The sequence below is a fragment of the Ictalurus punctatus genome, chromosome 20 (assembly GCF_001660625.3).
Source record: "Ictalurus punctatus breed USDA103 chromosome 20, Coco_2.0, whole genome shotgun sequence".
Lineage (NCBI taxonomy): Eukaryota > Metazoa > Chordata > Actinopteri > Siluriformes > Ictaluridae > Ictalurus > Ictalurus punctatus.
In genome coordinates, this window is record NC_030435.2 from 21,527,144 (window position 1) to 21,553,900 (window position 26,757).

The window sequence follows — 26,757 nt, forward strand, 5'->3', positions numbered from 1 at the left end:
GAGCGCGATGCAGCGGCGCTTAAGTCCTTTTAGTCTGTTCAGCTGTCTCACCTCTTCATCTGCACTACTATGCTCGAACAGAGCCATAACTGTCGTATAGCTACAGTGCATTCTGGGACTTGTGGTCCAACATTTGCAGCATCTCCACAATTCAAAGTTGGATCTCTCATTATAAGACCTTGAACATCGCATAAAAAAGGGTGAGAAATGGAGCTAGCAGCAAAACCTGACCGTTATCCATTATGCTTGAAATCTAATCTTTCTCCTATTAACCAGCATCGTAATGGCGGAAAAGATAACAAAGATGTGTCCCGTTGTGACGTCAGCGTGACTGATGTCACATCAAACAACAAATCAGCCTTTTTTTTCTTTCTTCAATATCAATATACTTAAAGGTGCATTAGGTAAGATTAGTTAAATAATTCAAGATTAGCTCTCTAGTAGATGGGTTTGATATTTGAATGATTTTTTTTTTTTTTTTTTTTTTTTAACCCATTGAGCCCAACCCCATTCCCACCCATGTTCACGAAATGTGGAACCCATCCAAACTAGTGATGGGAAGTTTGGATCATTTTACTGAATCGGATCTTTGAATCTCATTCAGCACAATGAACAAATCTTTTTACAAGTCATTTCGTTCATTTCAGCAGAATATAATTAAAATGTTACATATCAAATTCCCCAACATATCTAGTACTTAATAAACAATCAAATAAGCTTTAAGGTATTGCAGCCAAGGCCGAATTATGAGAAACCCAAATTATTAATTAATATCTTCGCTTTGTCTTCAGGCCATGCGGTCTGTCAGTTCACCTCACCTCCCGAGCCGAGTCGTTCTTTCTTTTGTCACGTCATGTTTGTCACGTCTGTTCTCGGGTAACAGAAGTGATTATTTCACGTCTCAAGTCTTCGGGTTCTTCTCGGTCGTTCATCACGTCCGGTATTGCATGGTGCATTTCCTATGTGGCGGTCGACTCCTGAACGAACAAACGAACGCTCCGAACCCGAAGACCCGACCCCGAATCATTTCTGTTTCCTGTACAGAACCTATGGGGATGTTGAAGTCCATGCCCTGTCAAAAATTAACGAATCACTCTCTGAGACAACTCATTGTTCCCGAGTCATATTAAAGATTCGTTCCAAATGACACATCACTAATCCAAACACTAACAAGCATTCGGGACCGGATATCAGTTTCCCTAATGGGTTTTCTCACACCACGTAATACTTTTAGTCTGACTTCATGACTTAAACATTTATTTTTGATCATGTTCTACATATTATGCAGGTTATTTGCATAAGTAAGAAACAAAACAAAATCGACCATTGCACCTTTAATACGTCTCCCAGGTCGAAGATTTCCTATAGTCAACTTGTTCATTTATATCCCGAGTAGTTATAGCTACTGTAATAGGCTACACCTACATTTTCATACATGTTGTGATAAATATAACTGTTCAAATGCTCTGAGGAACCTGACACCGCGGTGCTGAGGCGCGCGTCCTGTCAGTTGTAATCCTACACCGGCAGCGTAGATGTGCGCGCGCGAGAGAATGTTCGTTTGAATCCTGAGAGCGTCGCGTGCCAAGCTCGAGCCTGAAACACAAGGATGTAACCGCCACCCTGCGCCGGGTATATAAAGCCCTCAGACACATCTGCCCGGAGAACCGCTCTCTGTTTTCAAACACACCTCTCAGATGTTAGCGGTTTGGGTTTTTTAAAGTCTTGTTTCTCTCAAATAAAAGGTCGGAACAGATTGTCTATATTTCCATACGCGAAAGGAAAGCAAGTTGGATGTACTTGAGAGTTTTTCAGTTAGAATTTGGTAAGTAAAACGCTTTTTTGTTGTTGTTGCTGTTGTTGTTGTTTTTAAATAGATGCATAGATTTAGCTAAGCTAACTACAACTTCCTGAACTTATACTCTTAGAAAAAAAAAATTAATATACCTTTGCTTGTCAACTGACATGGTACTCACACTAAGGTACCCATTTTTAAAATCAAATCAAAAAAATAAATAAATAATAATTGTAATGTGAATATAGAGTACCTGTAAAGTGATTTAAGGACCACTTTTGCACATGTATTTAGTTTTAATTGAGTAATAGGTTTCACTTTCCAGGTAAAATTGCTTAAGTACCTTTTAGTTATGTAGTTATGGATACCACCCCAATGATAAGTACCCTTTCCTCCCCCCTGAGAGTGTACTACACAGCTTCTACCATTGTCAAATTTGCTTTCTAACTTCATATTTTCCATTTATACTTTTAATTCATTCCAGTTTTAATATCTCTACTTGAAGATGAAATTCAGGTATGGTTCAAAGAGTCTACACTCTTCATATAAAAAAAACAACACATTTTTTAGAAAAAAACAACCTTCATTCATGTTCATGTTTTGTGTTCAGTTTGTAGTGTTTATAGCGACTGGCCAAACATCATGATTCCACCTGGAGAGTGTCTGTATGCTGGGAGGAAGAGGAGAAAGCCCATGCAAAAGCAGCTGAGTATTTAAAACTCTTATTGCACTCATGAGAATAGCCAAACATAAGAGAGTTAACTTGGCTGAATGCACAAAAAAAAAGGCACTCCAGTTACGTTGACGTTCCTAATACTTTATACATGTTTATTTCGAGATATTTCTACTGTTCGTGCAACAGTAGATTCACAAATATGGATGAATTTGTATTGCTTGAGTCATTTAAAGGTGCAATAGATGATTTTTTAGATTTAAATTGAAATTTCTTACTTATACAAATAACCTGGAGGATATTTCGAACATGCTGAAAAAATATTGGTTTAAGCCATGATCTCAGTACAAGTGTAGTAAATAGCTGAGAAACCCCATTTGGAAAACCGGCTTGTTTGTGTTTATATGGGCCTCTTGTCAGTCATTTTTATAGACACATTTTCACCAGCAGAGATGAACGGGAACGATCGTTCAAATGTCAAACCCACGTACATAACCATTAGCGAATCTAATCTTGATTAAAATTAGTTGATTCATTTTATCTGATGGACCTTTTAAATAAAAAAATAAATAAATACATGAATAACACACTGTTAAGTTTCTAATAGAGAGGTAATGAGTAGACATGTGCGGCGATTACGTATCAGACCAAGATTGCCTCGAAGTGCTGGATCAGTATTTTACGTTTTGTATGTGTTTTTTTTTTTGTTTTTTTTTAAATGTCGGAAATGTTTGATGTTGATAGAGATGACGCAGATTGCTCCAGAAAGTAGGACATGGCACCATCTCATGATTTGGCATAAGCTTGCAGAGTCAGCACGATATCAAATACCCAATTATACTCAGATCTCTGACATTCATATTGGTTATAGATTGATATTGGTTATAGATTGATATTGGTGGCACGATATCACTTTTTCTTTTCCGACAGCGATATCGATACCTTATGAAACCTTGACTATGAGCTAGTATCGATGCCCATCTGATATTGTTCTGCTCAAAAACTACTACGCTCTACATTTGTACATTGTAAATGTAATAAATATAATAAAGTAGAAAGTATAAATAATTTAAAAAAATCAAAACAGTGAAGTGTTTTTATATGTAAATATTTCCAGATTCCAAAATATTTATTTTCCGATCTTTGACAATTGTAACAGGATCCGAAATCCGCTGAATTTTCTCAGATATCTGATCTGACTCCATAACCCCCAAACCCAACCCCCCCGAAACCGGCTTGATAGCGATACTGGATACCGGATCGATGCCGCCTCTAGTATGTGTGCAACCTTACTTTATAAATCTTTAAGGAATTTTTTTTTAAACGATTGTTTTCATTATACTTACACCATTCAAGTACAAATTACGCCCTCAGGAAAATTTATATGCAATTTACATCTAAATTACAAGATGCAACTTGGTTAATTCATAAGAAAATATACAGTAAATATACAGTACATGTAGGATTTCTCTTCACAATTAACGCATATAAATTCAGCGAAACGATCCCGAGCCAGTGATAACAGGTAAGAGATAAGTGATAAGTGAATAATTTAGTACTTAAAGGTGTGAATAAGTGTTCCTGGGACTCACTCCAGATCCAACTCGACCCTGGCGATGATTAAAAACAGTTAAGAAGATGAACGAATGAGTTTTAAATAACTCCCCAACTTTCCGTAGTTGATAATGACATTTATCCTTGGTCTGTACCGTATTTTTTGTGTCTTACACACAATTAAGCAGTTTAATCTATTTTCAGATTCAATATTTATGTCTCTGCGTGTTATTGTTTGAGTATGAATCCTACACTAATATAAAAAGATTTTTAAAAAAAACAAAACATGAGAACACTTATCAGATTTGGATAATTTTCCTCGCTTTTTCATAACGATTCACAAGCTTTTTTTGTGGGGGAGGGTGTGGAACAAAACTGAAGCATCTGAGCGAAATCTAACTTTCACTTAACTCCTTGACATCCTCTTCTCCATCAGTGGTGGCCGAACGTGTATGTGACACTTCTTGTCTGTTTGGTTCCAACAGAAAACCAGCAGGGGTGAACCAGAAGTCGAACCCGTCTAAAAGACACCGGGACCGTCTCAATGCCGAGTTGGACCGACTGGCCAGCCTGTTGCCATTCAATCCAGAGGTCATCTCCAAATTGGACAAACTGTCGGTGCTGCGTCTCAGCGTGAGCTATCTCCGCGTCAAGAGCTTCTTTCAAAGTAAGAAAAATTACGTGTCAGAGCCCTCTATTGTTTTACCTAGTTAAAGGTGTTTGAATCCGCAGCCTCTCTTTCGCCTGTCAATCACAACAAATCTAGCCAATCACAGGCATCTGTGAGCTCATGTATGCAGATGATGACTGATAGCACTTTGCTCAGAGTAATTGCCATAATATATAACCTACATCCCACTATGTATACGAAGTATACACACCACTTTTGTTTAAAAGTTTGTTTTACAGGCTTTGTAGCTTTATCTTTGTGACCATATAAGAAAAGCAAGCTATACTATACCATACTATACTATACTATACTCACTGCGTAGATTCACCAGACACAACAGCATACTCTCCTGCTTCCTCTCAAGCTTGACTTTTTTTCACAATATCTCTAAAGGCATTTAATGAGAGGATAAGATGAAACCATGGTTATACATATTCCCCCATTTTTTTTGCGTCAGAGAGTAAACGGAAACGCCTTGCAGCCAGGAACAAGAGTTATAACCGGGGAAGTAAAGAAACGTCGCTTTACCGCATCATACCTTGGATTTGTGTCACACATGTGCATTGAGCATGAACTCTCTGGCTAGGTAGTGTGAGTGGAGAGTAAGATATTTGCCATGCTTACTGTGTATATGTATACCTACACGCCCATTTTTAGACCTTCTGTTCTCGTGTTCAGAAGACACCCTGGAATGTAAACAGGGAACCAAATAATAGAACAATATAACCACGCCATCTGGCCTTCTGAATATTATGGCTCTGATGGGGCTGGTTAGGTTAATGTTGACTTTGACATGGTCCTTTTTTTCTGAAAGGTTTATTTCTGGAAGTACTTTATTACAGTGGAAGGCCAAGAACTATTTTTTTTGGGTGGAACATGATGTGTATATGTAGATAGATAGATAGATATACAGTATGTAAAATCTCGTCTTATTATTCAAGTATGTATCTTAAAGCATGTTTAATAATAATAATAATAAGAAGAAGAAGAATCCGAAAAGTGGGTGTAACATAGGAGAGCAAGGATATCTGGATCTGATGAATCCTTAGAGTTTTACTATTAGCATGTTGTTGTTGTTGTAGCAGTAAAAGTTCCCAGTTTCACTTACGTCAATTCAAATGCACAGGTTGTGTTTTATTTATGTTTAGTTTTTCTTTTGTTGTTCTCACTCTGTAGTCAGATAAATTTGTTTGATGTAAATTTGCTTTAAGAGAGGTCACCATCACTGACAGCTACACGGTGCATGATTTGGGAATTTCCATGCTACTTACGTAAAAACCTCTCGTAAACATCTGTGCCCCAGACTGCACAATTTGCGTTAAGTAATACGTCCACGTAGCTCTTACTGTGACCGTCTGCAACACCGATACGATCAGCACATAAACTTGCCACCTAAAATGTAATCAGATAAGCTCTGATTGAAGGGAAGATAGATGCTCTTCTTGGACCAAGATTGCTTTTCCCTCCCTCAGTAAAACATGGCAATGCCTGGACATGCCTTTCTAAAAATGTGATCTGTATCTTAATATGTTTTTTGTTATGCAATTTGTGTGTTTTGATTTGTGAAACGTTTGGCACAAGCTGAATCGTGTCAGCACGCTAGCTAAAAACCTAGACCAGAGGATAAAGAGACGTGGATCAGGTAAGGAGTGGGCTCAAATTGCTCACTCTTACCAGTTTGACATCTAAACCTCTGAAGAAACTCGTGAATACTATAATAACCCACAACCGGGGTATTATAAATCCCATACAACCGTTCATAATCTACCATTTACTAGCGTCCCACCATATTGGAGAACAAGTAAATGACTTGCCTTACTACTTAAGCAACAAAAAACTACAATTCCTTCAATCCTTTTTCTTAGGATAACATCGGACTCTCAATATGTCACCAGAGTCATAGTCAGACTTCTTTCAGGCCTAAAGTTAGGCCATGATGTTTAAAGTATGCATACGAAGTGCAGTACTAACCATGAATTACTGTTACAGGATTGTCAGGGCGACTCACAGCAGCTCTGGAAGAGCAGATCATAAATAAAATAAATCAGCATTGCAGTAAATACAAAATCGGAAAGGAAACTGGATGGCAGAAATATGTCAAGTCACTGGTCTTGTCACCTCCTAAAATTTGACATCACATCCCGTTACCCATATCTGTAGTGGAAGCTGATGTGGATCCATACAGCACAGGTGTCTTGTTATATAACATGACGATAATAACCCATTGTTTTAACTCCCTATGGCCAGCTTATTGAGATGAAATTCATATTGCTGAATAGTTAAACCATTTTATTGTGGCATCACTGATTTGACTGAAATGCAAGATGGCCTACTACATCATTTACCACATCAGTATATAATGATTTTGGGTATGTTAAAGCACTCGAATGAGAACTTTCAGCCTTTTAAAGCACTCCGAGCCATTGGGCAGAGGCTTTCAGGAGGCTGTTGCTTTGGTGTTTTGAGACCCCTACAATAATCCATGCATTACAGCACATGAGGGAGTAATTGAGCTCCACATGGAAAAGCTGGCAGCTGCCAAGATAAGAGACTCCTAGCACCGAATGCCTCTTGGGAAATGCTTTCCTGATTGCAACCTGGCAAGCCTCACAGCCTCCGGGTGATGTGTAAAGCAAAAGAGGAAGGTCCTAATGGTTCACCAACACTCTTAGTGCTCCTGGACGCATTCGGAGAGTCCTGATCAAGCTCTCGTTCCCTCACGTGACAAAAGACAATGGTTCTGTCCCATGCTTTTTATATCTTGATAGTTATGAAGATTTTATGACCGGTTACTCCTTGAACAAAATGGGTGGTTTCCAACGTGAGATGTTAATGGAATAGTTCAGATGTCCCTGAGGCAAGAAAGGCAGTGGCTAAATTTCCATAAAATATAAAACCGAGCGTTTGCCCTACAGTCAACTCTTGTCAGAAATGAAGTAATGTGACTGTAATGTACTGTGTGAAATGGTACGAGGTTTGTAGGTACTGTGTATGTATGCTGACTTATATCGAGCTGCATTACCGCAAGCCTCCATCTCGTTCAGGATTAGTTATATTATGCTTTTCAGTGCCGTAACTACAGCAAGGAATCAGATCTGCCTGATGTCAATTCAAAAAGGGATTATTCATTTATTTCGTTCTTTTACCTAGGATGTATTCCTTCCTTGCCTAATTTCTCTCTCTCTCTCACTCTTATTTTTTTAAATAAAGCCAAGCCTCAAGCTCAAGAAAGAGCCTGCCGAAGTTGTATGTGAGTTCATTCAGAGATAACCAGAGTGAACAGATGTTAGAACGCTGATCCCTGGGGTCATAAATGCCCATGAAGGAATCCCAATTACGTGTGTGCTTGGCAGCTATTCCACGCTCTCTCTGGCGGATCCTTACCGAGCATTGCGTGCAGATTAGAGGAAATTCCATCACAGCCTGCCTGTCATGCAAAACACTCTCGTTTTTTTTTTTTTTTTTTTTCCTGTTGTTGCCTTTTTCATCATGTGTCTGTGTTACATTCCTACCAGAGTCTGTTACGAGCTAAAAAAGAGGGTACGTCGCTGAGATTCGGCACATTCCCAGCGTGCGGGTTAGTACGGAGGGCAGAGCGCTGCCTTTAACACTCCTTCGTGAGAAATCCATTTGCCTTTATGCCCTGCATGCCTCCACCTGCCATTCCTGTTTGTGCAAATTGCTCATGATCCGCGTGAGATAGTACGAATTTTGAATAATTGTTATATAATTGAGACTAACAGCATTCAGGGGAAACTAAATTGATCAGGTTTATATTTGTTGGCAACAGAAAACAGCCCGTTTGCACGCAGTGTCGTGCAAACCGGCAATAAATGACCCAAATAAAGAATTCTAGCTGTAAGCTACGCTGTGTTGTGTGACAGCTGCTATTATGTACACCCGACGTTTCCTTTTTAACTCCCTCATTTGTTCCTTGTCAAGTTTTCTAATAATTGAGGGTAATTTAACCCGTTTATATAGTATTTTACACATTTATTCTCTGAATGTGTCGCTTCTCAAAGAAGCGCCGATCAAATTAATGTTTTGTGAAGATTCTTGATTTTTTTTTTTCTTTCTCCCATTAATTAAATTTCACAGCAATTAGTGACTAGTGCACTCTTCCTCTAATTAGCTGCATTTAAATAAATTCTGTTGGGCAATAGGTGTCATTTTTATTAGCGGGAGTGGGTGTTTGCAGAAAGTGCTGCTCCTATTTTTGTAGGTTACGATTTACACCTCTTCAACCAGTTAAGCCTTGAACCCTGTTTATTCAGTTTCATCTGTGTACAATGCCATATTTCAGACACATTCCAAGGTCGTCACGTGTACAAATAAGGTTTTGTTAGCGGAATGCAGATCCGCACACTGATTTTTTCAGTGAGTAGTTAATAATAATCCATTAGCTAACTGCACTGGGAATAATCCGAGCCAGGGATTAGAAACAGGATTAGGTCCGTTCTGAACAGAAACTATATTTGTACGATCCTGTTCCAGAGGAAACCTGTTAACATGGAATGAAAGAGCGTTTAATAGTTAATATTCAATACATGTGATAGCTTACTAGGGTATAAATAAAAACCTAACACTGCATTTAAACAGAAGCATGTGTATTTATTTATTTTGAACACTTTCAGAGGCGATTTGTTGTTGGCGGAATCGTAGGACAAGGTCGAATTATTTAATAGCACCGGTCTAATGTCATCTCTTCTCGTAGCGAAGCGTTACCGGAAGTGACGAATTGTAGACGGGAATTAAGGCCTACTGGGAAAATGTTTAGGTTTATACTTTCTTTAAAAAAAAAAACAATCGCACTGGAACTGACAAATAACGTTAAACAAAGTTAAAATAGTTGTTTTGTGTTTCCGATTAAGTTTAATGAAAATTTTCTTTTGGTCTCATTCCGTGATCTGAGCAAAAGATTAATGATTGGAATGAATGCATTAACGTTCACAGTACTAGTAGATCCTGACACGTTAAAGTGGCTAAAAGACTTCAGAGTGGGTGATCGGCAACGCTTTGCGGCTTTGGTTTGCCTTTGAAAGACAAGCTTTCTTTGGAAGACAAACCACTGTATGGTTCGTGTTTGACGCTGGTGAGCCCACACATTGATTTGTCATCTATTTGTCTTTGGTGTACACACGTACATTTGTACGTTTGTATGTGCCTGCACACCTAATTGGGAATAAGGCCTTCTTTTTTATCACATCACCAAGGCCAGTCACAAGGTTTCCCCTCAGACGGATCTCTGCGTCATGTCTTCATCACTAACCTCCTTTAAAGCTCATTCAGCAGGGTGCCCCCCACCCCCACTTCCTCTTCCAAAAACAAAGCACGAATTCACCACATAAAGCCGATACGTTCTACCTTCGGCAAGACAGCAAGAACTTCACCGCCTGTTTCTGTGTGGCTGGCTCTAAAGCGAGCACGCTGGCCCTTTAAGAGACTGCGCGTGCAATAGGAGTGGAAAAAAAACAGGGCTTGCGTGACTGCAGCAGACTGGGCCCTGACCTCAGAGAGCCGCTTATGAAAATGATCTGTCCGTCAGGGCGCACGAGACCAGCCGTGCATAAATGAGCCTGCAGACTCGTACTCCTTCCACCTACTGTCTACTGTATCTCTCTCACACGCTCCTGAACTGTCAGTGCACAAAAATACACACATTACATTCCAGCCTATTATAATCCCATTGTGTGTTGTAAAGAGAAAAGGGTAGCTACCTGAGTGTAAAGCTGATCAGTCAGCTGGGATTAAAGCGTGCTTTACTCAGCCATGTGAGAGTGGATCAGCAGTTATTACTCTGCTATAGAAAAAGAGCTCTCGACTGGTGGTGTAGCTTCACACTGGCTGGGGAAAGATTGCATGATTGAGACCAGGCCAGGAATGCAAGCCATTATGTTGAAACATGGAGGAAAGTAAATTCATAAATCATTATTATTATTGTGATGTAATCTGCTTATGTCTAGCCAGTAGGGTTAAAATGATTTCATTGTTTGTGAGTTTCCCAATTAATTTGCTGTCAAACGTGTGCCCTAATCTAAACGTGTGCCTCGTTTTAGGAATGGGGGATATTTATTCCAGCGATAATGGGGTTATCAAGTAAATACTGAAGAGCAAAAATTCGAATGACTTTCATTTAAGGAAATGATGTACACAGTGCTCAATCAAGCTGATAACATGGAGGCTCAGATTAGCTACCCTGCCAAAAAAAAAGCATTGCACATACTATATTATAGACTAACATCTGATATAGCTATAATACCACTGTTTTAAATTAACGTGAGAACATACAGTATGAGATAAATCCGTTGTTTATGAGGGTGGTTGGTTGTTTTTGTAAAATGCCAACGACTCGTAACATCGCTTGACAGATTAGCTTGTCTGTCGCAGTAGCCGTAGCTGATCGCAGTACCATTCTCTAGCACAGGTACAATAACCAATTGTACGAAACATGCTAACAGATATAAAAGCATCCTTATTACCTCAAGCTCACTTTAATGGACGAGCCCAGATCGCAATGACTGATGACGTAAGCAGAACGTAGTCATTTTCTTTAATCACAGGTCTACCAGTAGAGGGTAGAGGATCTTCAGCATATAATCTGACATGGAGAACACAGCATCCATCGCTGAGTATTATAGAATTCAGTTAAGATTTTCCTGTGATAATCTCGTACAGTGTGACGAGATCTTTTAAAGAAAGCTGAAATCACACGCTCGAAAACCAACACCGATTTAGAAAGATATTTAAGAATAAACACACAAGATATTTAAGATTAGTACAACTCCAATTCCAGATGATGAGATATTCATTGTCTTCACAATTTTACATTGAGGAACGTTATTCTGAAATTGTTTGACAAATTGTAGACGCAGTTTTTCGCAGATTGGTGAACCTCTGCCCAGCTTTACTTCTGAGAGACTCTGCTTCTCTAAGATACTCTTTTTATACAAAATCATCTTACTGACCTGTTCCTAGTTACCCTCCAGCTGTTTCTTTTTAGTAACACTTACTCTCCCAGCCTTTTGTTGCCCCCGTCCCAACTTTTTTGAGACATGTCGCGGCCACCAAAATCAGGCCAAAAATGACCTTGTTTTCTTCCTTAAAACGTTACATTTCCTCAGTTTAAACATTTGATATGTTTTCTATGTTCTATTACGTATTATTAACATAGGGGTTTATGAGATTTTCAAATCATCGCATTCTGTTTTTATTTACATTTTACACCGCGTCCCAACTTTTTTGGAATCGGGGTCGTATGTGGCGAGAAAATGTACAAACCAGAGGTTTTGGGCGAGCACAGCATTGGGCGACGGAGTCATTCAGTTTCTCTCGACGTATTCTAGCAGGGGTATAAACACACATCTGCTCATAAATCGTACGTCACGGTCAGGAGTGGGCCTGGTTTTTATTTCCATCGCCTTATCGAAACAGGTCAGCGGTGAAATGTTTTTTTTCTTCAAACAATGGTTTTGTGAAGAGTAGCTCATCCACCTGCCTTACATGGACCACCTGAAGATTTTGGCACTGGTTTCAGAGTGAATCAACACAGAGGCATGTGTCTTCAGAGAATTTAAAAAAGGAAAAAACAACGTGACTCTCATTGTGTTTCGTGTGAGAGGGAGGAAAAATGGTGTGCGAATGTGTTTGTGTTGTTGCGAGGGGTCAGTCAGGGAAAATAACACATCTAAGAATAAACACTACTACTGAGAAAGCTTTTAACTTCAGCTCTTGTCGAGTGCATCGTAAAGGTTGCTGCTTACACACACACATATTTGCAAATACACACACACACACACACACACACACACACACACACACATACATATACACACAGTCACTGCTATACAGGGGGGGTGGTAAAGAAGGCAAAATAGCACACTCGCACGCTGAGTCACAGAGTCTCTGCACGCAACAGGGATTATTTGAAGACGGATTTGGGAATCCCTCACTCACCCCTCCCCAACACACACAGAAACACTCACACAATTTTTCCCTAGCCACTCATTTTGTATGTATTACATACTCCTACTTCTTTCCTCTGTTTTTTTTTTTTTTTCTTGTCCTGATGGTAAGCAGTCAGATTTAACATGAATCAGGTGAAATCGCACACACACCCCAGCTCTGCATATTCTCCACCGCCAACGCTCACATGCCTCGAATATCTTATCAAAACCCTCTCTGCTCTTGCCCTAAATATTTGACCGCATTTCCAGCTTATATATATTGAGAGTAGACAGATATTAAACAAGCTGAATAATCAAATACCTTTTATCTAGTAGTTCATATGATTTATATTATCTAGTAGTTTATATGATTTATATTATCTAGTAGTTTATATGATGATGCAGGAAGCCTTTATTACCCTGTAGCGTGACTTATGAATGAGATAAGTAGGATGTGAAAGTTCCCAGTGTAATGAACAGATGTTTTGAGAGTTGTATGTGTCTATTCTTCATTGAAATGTCTCATTAAATGACTTTAAATGCCTGAATAACCAGTCAGAAGAATCACCATGCTTCCATTTTTAAAATCTGTTGTCATTCGCACAGTTTCTTTATGTTAAATATACTCTCTCTCTCTCTCTCTCTCTCTCTCTCTCTCACTCTCTATACATGCATACACACACACACAGTTGTCAAAATTATTCAAAATAGTTCAATAGTTGCATATTTGTGCTGTTGTGAGGGATTCTATTCAGGGGGGTTGAATAATTTTGAAACTGGAGAAGTCATTATAAGTTGCATGTTCAGTTGAATTATGGGAAACCACTCGAAGCATTCGCTGTGTTGAAGTATTTCAGTCACTTTTGATTGATTTGTTCAGTGCAAACAGCTGAAAGTCTGTAAATTTAACAATAATTTAAATGCTTTGCAATGGGGGTTGAATAATTTTGATTGCAACTGTATAAATTATGATTTCTACATTATCGAGTCAGTACAAAAAACATTTTCGATTCCCAAACATTAGTTCTCCAGCACAAAATTAAATGTTACAGAAAAATGTTTGTATGTCAGTAAAGAAAGCAGCGTATTACATAAGAGACACTTTTCAGATAAAATTTTTAAAAAATGGCTGGTTCTGTAAGATGCTCAATAAAACTTTCAGCTCATTTCCTTATAAATCTACACACCTTGTACCGGAAACTACTATTTTTATTTATTTATTTTTATCACACCAAATATTGCCTTGGTTTCATTTTATACTGTTAACAGCTCTTTACGGTATTTATTTATTTATTTATTTTGCTGTGCAGCATTTCTTTGCATGTGCCTAAATCTTTTGCACAGTACTGTGTATATATATTACATGTGATACCTGCGTGAGAAGGACTATGACGCACGTCTTGACCGTTATTAAGAAAGAGGAAGTGAATATTTGACTCACATGTTGGACATTACACGCTCAGGGCTGGGACGTCCACTGAAAGATTTCCACTGCCTTTGAAAGTCAGAACAGCATATTTGTTGCAGCACAGATGCAAAATATGACCATATGCATTTTGATGATTTGAATTACAGGGGTTGATTTATCATTACAGTTATATACTAACCTCAAAAAAAAAAAAACCAGGAGTACATGCTGTAAATTTTATAGAATACAAAAAATTTTAAACCGGTTACTTTTCGAACAAATCGTCCCATTTAGTGATGTCGAACTTGGTGAAACGTACAGGTGCGAATAAGAGCAGTCGTCTTGACTCGCAGAACGTTACCGAGTCTGCCTTGAAACACTAAAAGGCAGAGATCAACTTTTGTTTTCAAACTTTTGTTTTCGAATCAATTTACGCATTACTCCAAGCATATGCGATTCATCACAAGATGCATGTTTGTTGCAGAACTTTGGCTCTCGGCTGTCACGCTGAAACGAATGCCGTGCTAAATTATTTCCCTGGCACAATATGCTTACCTTATGTCAAGATCCGACACTTAAACGCATAAATCCGAGAATAATTGTACACTCATCCTGTGATTCGTTTCAAAGCAAATAAAGCGTAGGGATAACTTGTGAACCTTGCAGCTAACCTTTGAATCGGCCACAAAAATGTTTTAAATTAAAAGGAGCATTCCACGCAAAGCCCACAGTTTAACACGGCTCCTCACAAGGAGTCAGTATTTAGGAATTTAGCCCTTTTTTGATCTGTAAAGCAAACATATGCCACTTGACTCGCCATATTCGACAAAGGCACGCACATTTGGAGTTATTTTTCCCTGTCTCAGTCGACCGGTCACGGAAAGCTCTGCGGTAAGCTCTGAGAAAACCATCAGGATCTCTGAGAGGAATGGCGGCGAAAAAAGCGAGGGCCGTCACGGCAGCAGACCATGGTTCCCGTGTGGCCTGACATGTGGCCAGGAGGGTCAGGGTGGGGATCAATGTCTTTTTGTGTTGTGTGTTTGGCGTGGGAGACGCTCAACCTGCAGCGGCGTCCTCCATCCACACCCCAAATCTCAAACTCAAGTGCAAGTGGGTTCATCCAGTTTAACACCGGCTTCACGTTTTCACGTTAGCGCGTGTGTTGTGCCGACAGGCTATTAAAGAGTATAATCGAGCATCTCAGGAGTATGTGTACATGGGAGGAAGATTTTAATTCACAGCATTTCAAAAGATATTCCCTGGCAAATTGCACAAATATTCATAAACCTCTCACACATGCTTCATTCCAAAAAAAGGTTTGTTTTGGCTGCATGCATGGAACCCATCTCTCTCCCTCTCTCTCTCTCTCTTTTCACAGCAATTCAGGAGAAATCAAGCAAAAAGCAAAGCCCTGCCTCCTGCAGCCCTGAGCCCAAGAAACACAGTCTAGGCAACAGTATTCTGGAAAGTGATCTTCTTCTTGAGGTAGGTGTGTGTGTGTGTGTGTGTGTGTGTGTGTGTGAGTGAGTGAGAGAGAGAGAGTCTTTAATCTACTTGTCCTTAGGTGACCCTGGTGGGACAAGAATGTTTGCGAGAAATAAGGAAACATTTAAGAAATGGTGAATATATCACCAGAAGCCATAAAGGCCAAAGAAACTGTGAGTTTCCTTACACTAGAGTGTGTTTGTGGAGGAGACCCTACCAAGGTCTTTAACATCCAACCAGTTGAGAGGAAGCACATAAAGGACACAATCTTGGTGTTTTCATCAGACTGTGACATGAAAAGAAAGCAGGCTAAGTGTACTCTTCCGTCCATCTGTCCTTCCTTCCTGGTTTCTTCTCTGTTGCCACAAAAGGGCTTAAAATATCTCTGTGTAACAAGATGGTAAAATAGTGTTAGGTCACGTGTCGAGTCGGAAGCAGACTCCTGTCTGACACAAGGTTCAAAAGTCAACATTAAAGACCAGTGCAGTTCACTGAGCCACTTAATCCTCTGCATCAATCAAGGCTCAGTGATAGTATGCTGGGTCAGGTCTGTGCAATTTTACGATGGGATTACTCCGAGGGAACAGCTTCAGACAGAGGTTACTTTGCAAACAACGTCATGCGATCGTTCATCCGTGTTCATTTTTCAGTTTGAGGTCCAAGATCGCTATCTCACTCACTCACTCACTCACTCACTCGTTCACTATATAATACATACACGACACTAGACTGTTCTGTTTGAAGCAGCAGTAAGAGACCCACTCGCCGAATCACTAGTACGTGCACAGGAAACACATCATTGTGGTCTGACATTATATAAACAATTTCTATGTTACAAATTGCCTAGCAACCTGAAACCACAAGAACACGGAAGTGTAAAACGCTAATTTTCTGGATTAAATAGAGCACTAGGAAGAAGCTTTTGGCTTTAGTGGTCTCCGGTGTTTATCACGACAAGTTGATATTGAGCTGAAAGAAATCGCAGGTACATCGCGGCGCTTGTAGAAATGCAGAAGTCGCGGGCAACGGTCGTGCATTTGACTTACCATCCAGGGGAAATTAATTCGCTCACCGAAAATCTAGCTAACACAAAATGGGTGCACCCTGATTAATAGTTAATAGGGAACCAATTCACTCACAGAAACAATAGGACTTTAAAAAAAAAAAAAAGATAATAATAAAAAAAATATATATATATATATATATATATATATATATATATATATATATATATATATATATATATATATATATATATCTATCTTACCTGTAAATGTAAAAGTTCTTGTCTCATATTCAAGTGACTTATTACAGGTATTGAGTAGTGCACTAATACTGTATGTATCAGTCTATATATTAGTTCATACATTTGCTAGGGTTTTTTTTTTTAATGCCTTATTAAAATGCACTATTCCCTCTAGCAGTAATGTGGTTTTAAATTCATAATATATTACTCTTTCTGAATGAAACTGAGTATTAAGTGTATAATTTGTCCACGTCCTTTCGTTCTCTCTAGTCTTTGACAGGGTTTGCACTGATCGTTAGCTCAGATGGTGTCATCTTCTATGCTTCTTCTACAATCGTAGAATACCTGGGCTTCCATCAGGTAAATATGTGCTCTTTTTTTATTATTATTATCATTTTTTAAATCTTCTTAGTCATGGGCTTTATACAGAATTATAACGTATACACTAGTATAGGAATAAAATAATATGTAGATTAAACTGCTAAACTAGTATAGTACTTTTCCCAGATTACAAATTTACATTCCCGTCCATCTTTGTTTAAAATCAGACTGCTGACTGGTCAAATTTTTACGACAAAGTTGCAAGGTTGTGACCTGTTATATTTAATCACAAGTAACAGGTAGAGTCTGTTTAAAGCTTCTAATAAAATACTAAATGAAGAAGTCATAGCATCTGTTTATAGCCTATGAAACTTTCATTGCATATAAAGTCTCCCTGTTATCAAAAGAATCAAAACAAATATCATGTGTGGTTGTCTGTTTAAAAGATAATTTTAAAAAAAGGGAAAAAAAAGAAAAGAAAAAAAAAAGTTGGCATGCGAGAGAAGTCACGTATTTTGTTTTTTTGTTTTTTACCCCAAGGTTACTTTACAGGTCTGTTACAGGGTTGTAAGTGTTAAGTTTCCTGGGCAAGCACTAAAACAGCTCTCGTAACAAAAGTAACTTAACAAAAGAGTCATCGGATCTGGAAGCTGATGGAAAATTAGATGGGATTGGTCCTCACTGGGCGTGCGAACACGGCTTCGCGAGACAAAGCGTCCAGAGCGGTGCCTGTTTCACTCAGGGTTATAATAGGGAAGGTTGAATATTTTACAGGGAGGTTGTTTTTTTTCTTTTTCTGTAAACAGAGGGTACAGCCATAACTCTGGGAATTGTGTGTGGTGGAATTATGCATGTGAACAGGGTTTTTTTTCCATCTCTCTTTCTCTCTCTCCCTGTCTTTTTCTCTCTTTCTCTCATCATCATTGCATGGTTTTGTCTGTCATCATGCAGGCCGACCTGCTGTCACGCAATGCCTAAACAAAACTAGAGCTGTAGAAGCCCTGCCCCCACAGCTCACAGCAAGGAGGAAGAGAGAGAGAGAGACAGACAGAGAGAGAGAGAGAGAGAGGCACGAGAACTCAAGCTGTCAGACAGACGCCCTGGCACTAAAAGAACCTTTTAAACACTAACACGGCTAAAAATAAACGAACGATCGTAATCAGCGTTATGCAAATGTGCACATTAAACTTGCTTGTACGGCAGCTATTGAGTGCATTTACACGAATTAATCAGATTTTTTTTTGAAGTTTCTAGAAGTGCTAGATAACATGATATACTGTATTATGATATCTACTATGGTATAAGACCAATAACCGCAGCAGGAAATTTAGATGTTATGACGACTTATTCTTTGGTGGGTTTGTTGGTGGATTGCGAAACTGACTGGTGCATGCAACAACAAAAAAAACAAAAACTTTTCTGACTGACTCATGTAGGAACAATGTTATAATACATTTATTAAATTATTGCCATAATATGTATGTATATATATATATTTATTTATTTATTTATTTTAAACAGGTATTTGCTTCTTTTGTACATTGATTGCTAGCCACATGAAATATCTCGACCGGTAACTTTCAATGAGGGGGTCATTTGAGGTCAGTCAGTAAAAAAACAGGCATAAAATAAATGACATAGATGCGATCAATGGGGTCCAAGCACCCTTTGCAAATAGTGTGCCCAGTGGGCGGTTTTTGCCAAGGTATGGACAGGTTTCATCACATTAGCAAATCCTGTGAAATGCCTGCAATACAAGATCAATAAAATCAACATAAATGATTTACTTCTACAATATGTTAAAAAATAAATTCTTATTATGCTTGAGAGTGCCTGTTCAGAGAAAAATCCTTTCTCACAATCAGTGCAGAAATGGTACTAACAGAGCGAGTCCAACACGCACACACCTAGAGTGTGTGTGTGTGTGTGTGTGTGTGTGTGTGTGTGTGTGTGTTGGACTCGCTCTGTTGGCTTCCTGTTACTGACACTTGCAGTGTAAACCAGGAGAGATCCTATTGGCAGGCCCATTGTACACCACTCACCCAACCATGGAGCAGGTCAAGTGTGTATTACACTGCAGTGGCCAAACACAAAGGGGTCACTGACGCAGGAGGTTAAATGGGGTCAGACTCAATGCTGTGTGTGCGTGTGTGTTTTCCCTTCTGTCTGTGGCAGACCGATGTGATGCACCAGAATGTCTTCGATTACATCCATGTGGACGAGCGGCAGGAGTTCAGAAGACAGCTGCATTGGGCCATGAATCCCCAGCAGGAACACCACTCTCCCTCAGGAAATGGTGTGTGTAGTGTGTGTGTGTGTGTGTGTTTACACACAGGCAGACGGCTGAACTGTGTATAGTTTATATATTTTGGTTATGACAGAATTATAACCAGGTAATATCTTTCATGATGTAATCAGTTAAGGATCCTAATAAAAAGTAGGTTATGTTATTTACAACCCTAATTCCAAAAAAGTTGGGACGCTTTTGTAAATTTAAATAAAAACAGAATGCAGTGATTTGCAAATCTCATAAACCCATATGTTATTCACAATAGAACATAGAAAACATATCAAATGTTTAATCTGAGTTAATTTACCATTTTAAGGAAAAAAAAATAAGGTTATTTTTAATTTGATGGCCGCAACACGTCTCAAACAATATGGGACGGGGGCAACAAAAGGCTGGAAAAGTAAGTGTTACTAAAAAACAGCTGGAAGGAACATTTTGTAGCTAATTCGGTTAATTAGCAACAGGTCAGTAACATGATCGGGTATAAAAAGAGGATCTTGGAGAGGCGGAGTCTTTCAGAAGTAAAGATGGGATGGAATCTGGATGGAAGCAGATGTTGCTCTAAAACCTGTATATACAGGTTTCAGGTTTCAGCATTGATGGTGCCTTTCCAGATGTGCAAGCTGCCAATTCCATAGGCACTAATGCACCCCCATACCATCGGAGATGCAGGCTTTTGAACTGAGCACTGATAAAAAGCCGGATGCTCCCTCTCCTCTTTAGTCCTCTTTAGTTTAGAGGACACAGCATCCATGGTTTTTAAAACGGAGTTTAAAATTTCGATCCGTCTGACCACAGAATGAGATTTGCAAATCATTGCATTCTGTTTTCATTTACATTTTACACAGCGTCCCAACTTTTTTGGAATTGGGGTTTTACTTTGGGCTAGACCGCCGTCTCACATCTTATATTGCATCCTGTATTACATGATACTTCTCTGTTATCTCGTAAAGGTTTTTACAGGAATAATCCATATTAAATAGGCAAGATTTTTAATAACGGTCCACATTTAGACCGTACCATAAAAAGTCAAATGTATGCTAATGAACGAGTAGAATATTTTTATTCATTACTTTCTGCATTCGAATTGTGTACGCGTAGATGAAGACTACATGGTAAGAAGTCTGTTTAACGCTCAAGAGCTAAACGGCGTCCCTCCGGAACTTTCTCCATTCCTCACTCGCTGCTTCATCGCTCGAGTACGCTGCCTGCTCGACAACAAATCCGGCTTCCTGGTGAGTCACTACAGCGAGTGACTATGCCCATATAGTATCATTTTGATGTCAGGCATTGTGAATTGTTATTGGTATAGAAGTCATCTTTAATGTGAAAAAATCTTTTAAGTATCTTTTCTTCTCTCTCCTAAAGAGGATGCAGTTTCAGGGCAGTCTGAAGTTCCTCCAAGGCCAGAAGAGGAAGAGTAAATCCGGAGCTTTGATGCCGCCTCAGCTGGCTCTGTTCTGTGTGGCCGTGCCGCTTGTCCTGCCCTCCATCACCGAGCTGAAGATGAAGGGCATGATGAGCAAACCGAAAGGCTCCAACATCAGGTTCGTACTTCAAGCAGGAGTATCTCATAGCTCATTTGCATGTAGTGAGATACAAGTAGATATAGAGTTTGTGTAAATCTAATTTTTGCCTTTATGGACTTTATGGGTATTAGTATTCTCTCATTCATTCCTACTAAATCATTTTGCTGAATAACCCTATCCCTAACCCTAAACCTAAACCCACACATTATCTACGAACAGTGCTTTAGAGCTTTGACAATTTTCCTATGTATGTGATGGAAATTAAATTATGAGTAACATTTTACACATATCATATCAAACATTTCCCCCATTTGACTAATAGATTAACTGTTTTCATTATTTTATATAAAAATGATAGTGGACACCTTAGTGAATACCTTAGTTAGTTAGAAAATAAATGTCCACATACAGGCCATATACATATACAGTCATGGGAAAAGGAAAGTCCACCCTCCTTCAGTTTTATGTGTATTATTGTGTGTATATATACAGTATCTAATGTGTAGTCCTTAACAACTTCTAGAAACAAACAAATAACCTCAGGTGACAACAAAAAAAACTTTGAAATGTAGTCATTAGACCCTGCTGAAACCAGATGGTGAAAAAAGAAGTACACCCTATAATTCAGTAACAGGTTGAACCACCTTTAGCAACAATAACTTGAAGTACACAGTTTTCTGCAGGAGTTTATCAGTCTCTGAAATTTTGGCTTCGGTTAATTGGTGTTTGAACCCAGCTTAAGCTGCTGGACAGATGGACTCACATTTGTCTCAAGAATATTCTGGTATAAAGTGGATTTCATTGTTCTCTCAGTGACTATGTTTACACGGACAGCAGTAATCTAATTATGGATCTTACTCTGAGTAAGACAATATTGTGATTAAGGTGTTTACATGAGTCGTTTTAGAATACTCCTTTCATTTACCCGTTTTACACGTTATAGACATACATAGTTACATAGTAACATAGTTACATAGTTCGATTAACGGCGCACGTCGTTACGTCACCTCGCCACACTGTCCGACATTCCCTCCAGAATTTCACGTATCAACATACAGTTCGTGTTCGTTATGGTACCGTATACAGTTTTGGATGTTTTTATTGGACATTTTTATGAACGCTTCGAGTGCGGTTAATTATTTGTCATGCTGTATGTGCAAATAGACGACTGCTTGAAACCATGGGCTGCGTCCCAAACCGCGTACTTAGCTATTATATAGTAGCCGAGATACATGTATTTCGTCTACTACATGCCTATAGTAGGCAAGTTTGGCGGTTTGGGACGCAGCTCTCTTGTTTGCCGTAAAACGGTCGAGCACTGCCGTGTGTGATCGTGTCCTCCCACATGACGTTAATAATGTGATTAAGGTGTTTACACGTCTGTAATGCACTTCCATAATGCGACTAAAACAGGAGTACTCCACATGTCTTAATTCGATTTGTGTTTACTTCGAGTATGACCTTAATCAGATTAAGGTAGTTAAAAATGGCTGTTTACGTGGTAGTTTCTTAATCGGACTATTGTCTTATTTGGGTTAATATTGGATTATCGTTGTCCATGTAAACGTGCTGAGAGGCTGCACATTTCCCAGGTCCTGTGGCTGCAAAACAAGCCCAAATCATCACCCGTCCACCTTCATACTTTACAGTTGGTATGAGGTGTTTCTGGTGATATGCCTTGTTTGGTTTTCACCGTGTTTGGTTTTCATGCTGTGTATGATGTCCAGACAGCTCCACCTTGGTCTCATCAGTCCATAGGATATTGTTCCAGAATGTTTGTGCTTTTTTCAGATGCAATTTTGTAAGCCTAAGTCATGCTGTCCATATTGTTTTTGGAGAGAAGTTGCTTTTTTTCTAGCCACCCTTCCATGAAATCTTGTTCAGTCTTTTTGTAGTGTCATGAACCTAAACATGGGCCTGTAGGTCACATGATGTAACTCTTGGGTTTTTCATTATATCTCTGAGCAGTAAACCGTCTGAGCTTGGACTGAATTTATTGGGACGATTGTCAGCTGTCTTGAAGACGCTCCCATTTGTAAACAGACCTTCTCACTGTACAATGGTGAATTTCAAATTGTTTGGAGACGGCCTTATAACCCTTCCCAGATTGATGAGCAGCAACAGTTGCTTCTCTGAGGTCATGGCTGATATCCTTTCTTCTTGGCATGACATAGACACACAGCTGAGTGCTCAAGAACACCAAATGACAAAAGTTCTGCTTTTATATAGGTAATCATACTTCTTGATGATTTACTAAGCTTAATAACACCTGGCTGCTAATTACTCGCTTAATGTGTGTGGAAGAAGGAAGGGTGTATTTATTTTTTCCCACCTAGGTTCTGAATGTTGGTTTAATTTTTGGGAGAAAATTACTAGATATTGAAATCAGTTGGGTTTTTTTTTTTTTTTTTGGTGAGGTTATTTCTTTGTTTCTAGAAGTTGGTAAGGACTACACAATCGTTATTTAGGCCCTGATAAATAAAAACATAGAGTTGAAGGAGGGTGTACTTTCATTTTCCCATGACTGTAGTGTATCACGCAGTACTGCGGTACATCTAGTACGCGCTCATGTTGATCATCATGGACTTTCGTTGTCCCGTAAGCTTCATATCTGACTGCCTGGTCCCGCCTGCATGAGAGTAAAAACGTCCCAACGCACACTGGAGCTTATCAGGGGGCCATGATAGATAAGGGCCAATGGGGGAATTTCGGGATTTTTAACGACCCCAGAGAGTCAGGACCTCGGTTTAACGTCTCATCCGAAAGACTGATATCTAAATCTAAATTTATTTGCCTGCGTTAAGCACATACAGTTGCTTTTTTGTTGTTGCCTAAATATGATTAGATACTATATGAAACCTAAGATCCATTCACCATAAAGATAATGTGGTTTAGATCTTGTTGTGTCTTAGTGTATACATGCTATATTTGAACCGTTTTAAATGTTGCAGTGAAAAGAGGCACCACATTTCTCGCACCTCTTGTGACGCTGACGACATGAATCTTAACTGGCACAGCGGATCGTGGACGGCTCTTACCAAAGAGGGCACCCAATATAAAAGTGAAGGTCTGTACGTCCAGGACGAGCCCCTTAACTTCTGCATGTCCTCTACGGCGGCCCATAAAGTGCAGCCTACGCAAAGTCCCTGGGACTCTCGGTGTCACTCTGCCTCACAGGGCGGATACTTCAGCAGCAAATTGGGGAAGCACGTCCAGTCCGGAAAATTCCGCTTCTCCCCAGGTTGCGCTGCTGCGGCGATGTCCCAGTGTAAGCAGTATGGACTCGGTGATAAGGACGGGTACTGTGGCTACAGGAAGACTGAGAGTACTAGATACACGGGCAATAATGATTGTTACAGCAACCTCCTGCTGCCCGAGACCGCCATAAAGACGGAGCATGATTCCGACTCGGAGAACGGATGCAGCATATACGGCACGCCCCATAACGGCGCCTGGCGCTACAGCACACCCTTCCCAGACGCACACCAGGTGAAAACAGAGGCAGACTATGATGAGTATTATAGCAAACCTAGCATCACAAATATCTCCAGCATCAACGGACACCACAAATATCTCTACACAGGAGCGGGAAGGCCGCTGAAATGCGTCCTTAATAAAGACCATTCAGATCCTCACAGCCTCCAGGATACAAACTGCCACGCATACACGAACAGCTCTGAGTCCAAGGTCTTTATGCAGCCCGACTACAAGCTCAGCTACGAGGTGAGGAACCACAGTCTTCTTCACCCCATCAAAAGAGAACCCGTTGACTCTCTGCCCTGGACTGAAGGCAGCCATGATGTTATTCAACAACACGTGGACAGAAATGAGGCAAATTGTGCACTGAACACAGTGGTGCACAAAACCAGCGCCTATTTGTATATGCAATAATCATCAGTGCCAAATGCTACATTTCGATGCTCAGGTAGATGTCTTATTATAGATAGGTGTTATGACACTTGTTTTTAAGGGCTAGTTCTCTATTATGGCACTTTAAAAGATGACAGAGTATTTTGTAAGTAATATTTGTAGCATAACCTTTGCAGTTACCTGGTATGGAATTTTACATCATATACATTGTATATTTCATTTATCGCATCTTCCGACAGCCTGGTTTTAAAAATGTACAGACCACAAAAAGAAGGGACAATCCCTTGGTTAAGGGATTATACTATTTATACCACATTGAATTCTCCATTCTGATCGGTCAGAAGATGTTGAACTCTTCCGTGCACTCTTTCTAATGCGTTATTGTTTCTATAGTAACAACTCATTCACAGGGACTTGTGTGGCAGACATTCCACATGATCTAAGACTAATAATAAATCGATTTATCGAAAAATGTGCTATTATTTAACAAACAAAAATATAGAGTCATTCATATCATATATGATCTGGCGTCTCAAGGGCGCACTGTGGTTTAGTGGTTAGCACGTTGCCCTCACACCTCCAGGGTCGAGGGTTCGATTTCCACCGCTGCGGGGGTTTCCTCCGGGTACTCTGGTTTCCTCCTCCAGTCCAACGACATGCATAGAAGGCTGACTGGCATGTCCAAAGTGTCCGTAGTGTATGAATGTGTGTGTGATTGTGCCCTGCGATGGATTGGCACCCGGTCCAGGGTGTACCCCGCCTTGTGCTCCATGCTTCCTGGGAAAGGCTCCAGTTTCCCTGTGACCCTGAAAGATAAGCGGTATAGAAAATGGATGGATGGAAGGTGTTTCACGGGTCAACTATGAGATGTAAAACAGTATTCTGCATCGATAACAATCCGGCTTGTTCTGTCATTTTGAATTGGTAAGATTTTAGGACAAAAACCTAATTCTGGGTTTTTTTTTTGGTTTTGGATGGGTTTTTTTTTTTTTGGTTTCTGAAATAAAGTTAAAAAACAAGCTTTGATTTGAAGGTCTCAGACAGAGGATGATGCACGTGCTACAATCAGCTGAAAAGTGTCCTCTGCTTCTGTATCGTCTGATCAAGAGCACCATTTCATCCAAGGACGAAGATGCTCGTGGCGTCAGATTTGCATGTACGTGCCAGCGTGCATGTGACAGTGTACATTTGTGTGTGTGTGTGTGTGTGTGTGTGTGTGTGTATATATTTGTATATTATCATGCTGCAATGGGGAAAAAAAATATTTCCTTATGTCTGAATAAATGTTCTAATTTAACCTTGTCTAAAAAGCTTTTCTTTTTTAAAATAGAATATAAATACTGATTAAGATAATATTGAGATCACTAAAAAGCTGAAAGTTCAGCTCTTTTTGGGTTTTTTTTTTTTTGGAAAATGATTAAATGGTGGTGCAAGTCCCCTTTATAAATATGATGACATTTTTATGGTCGAAACCTTTAATCAGTTCAGTTGTACTGAAAAGTTTTTGTTGTTTAAATTCATTTTTATTAGCATTTCCCTTTATGATTCCAGTGAGCTTATTTCACTTAGTTTTCATCACCTTGCATTTTATTTCTTTTTTGTATATTTTTTTTAGACATTTGAATTAAAAAGGCTGAATTGCTCAGTGGAAAGTACATTATTTCAACATGGTGTGGCTTTGTATTAAGATAATGATGGATCTCAGTTTGTTGTATGTAATAATTTTTTTTTCTCTTTGACATACACCATAACATATAATGTAAATAATAAATGAGTAAATAAGGACATGTTGGAGACTACATGCAGTCTACATGCCCGTATCATTATATAGGCTTATATTAGACTCTATTAATTACATATTTGGGTCACAGGTAATATATTGGTATAATGATACCGTACCATGTCGGTAGTATTGATAATGTCAGTGTGACTGCTGTGCTGAAAAGTCCACCACCCAAGTATTTATTCATTAA

The 26,757-nt window shown here is 39.3% G+C and overlaps 1 protein-coding gene across 2 annotated transcripts; it reads left to right on the top strand.

Moving 5' to 3' along the window:
• The first annotated feature begins 1,625 nt into the window (after window positions 1-1,625).
• On the top strand, window positions 1,626-26,586 carry ahrrb (aryl-hydrocarbon receptor repressor b). Of its 2 annotated transcripts, XM_017496396.3 has the most exons (10): window positions 1,626-1,825; window positions 2,280-2,311; window positions 2,406-2,499; window positions 4,508-4,689; window positions 15,422-15,528; window positions 17,045-17,134; window positions 19,271-19,391; window positions 20,487-20,620; window positions 20,754-20,932; window positions 23,866-26,586. In XM_017496396.3, exons 3-10 carry the CDS (start codon window positions 2,438-2,440, stop codon window positions 24,803-24,805), a joined length of 1,815 nt encoding a protein of 604 aa, XP_017351885.1. In that variant the 5' UTR covers window positions 1,626-1,825; window positions 2,280-2,311; window positions 2,406-2,437; the 3' UTR covers window positions 24,806-26,586. The 2 variants fall into 2 exon arrangements, with proteins under 2 accessions (XP_017351885.1, XP_017351884.1); XM_017496395.3 differs by lacking the exon at window positions 2,280-2,311.
• Window positions 26,587-26,757: the final 171 nt, after the last annotated feature.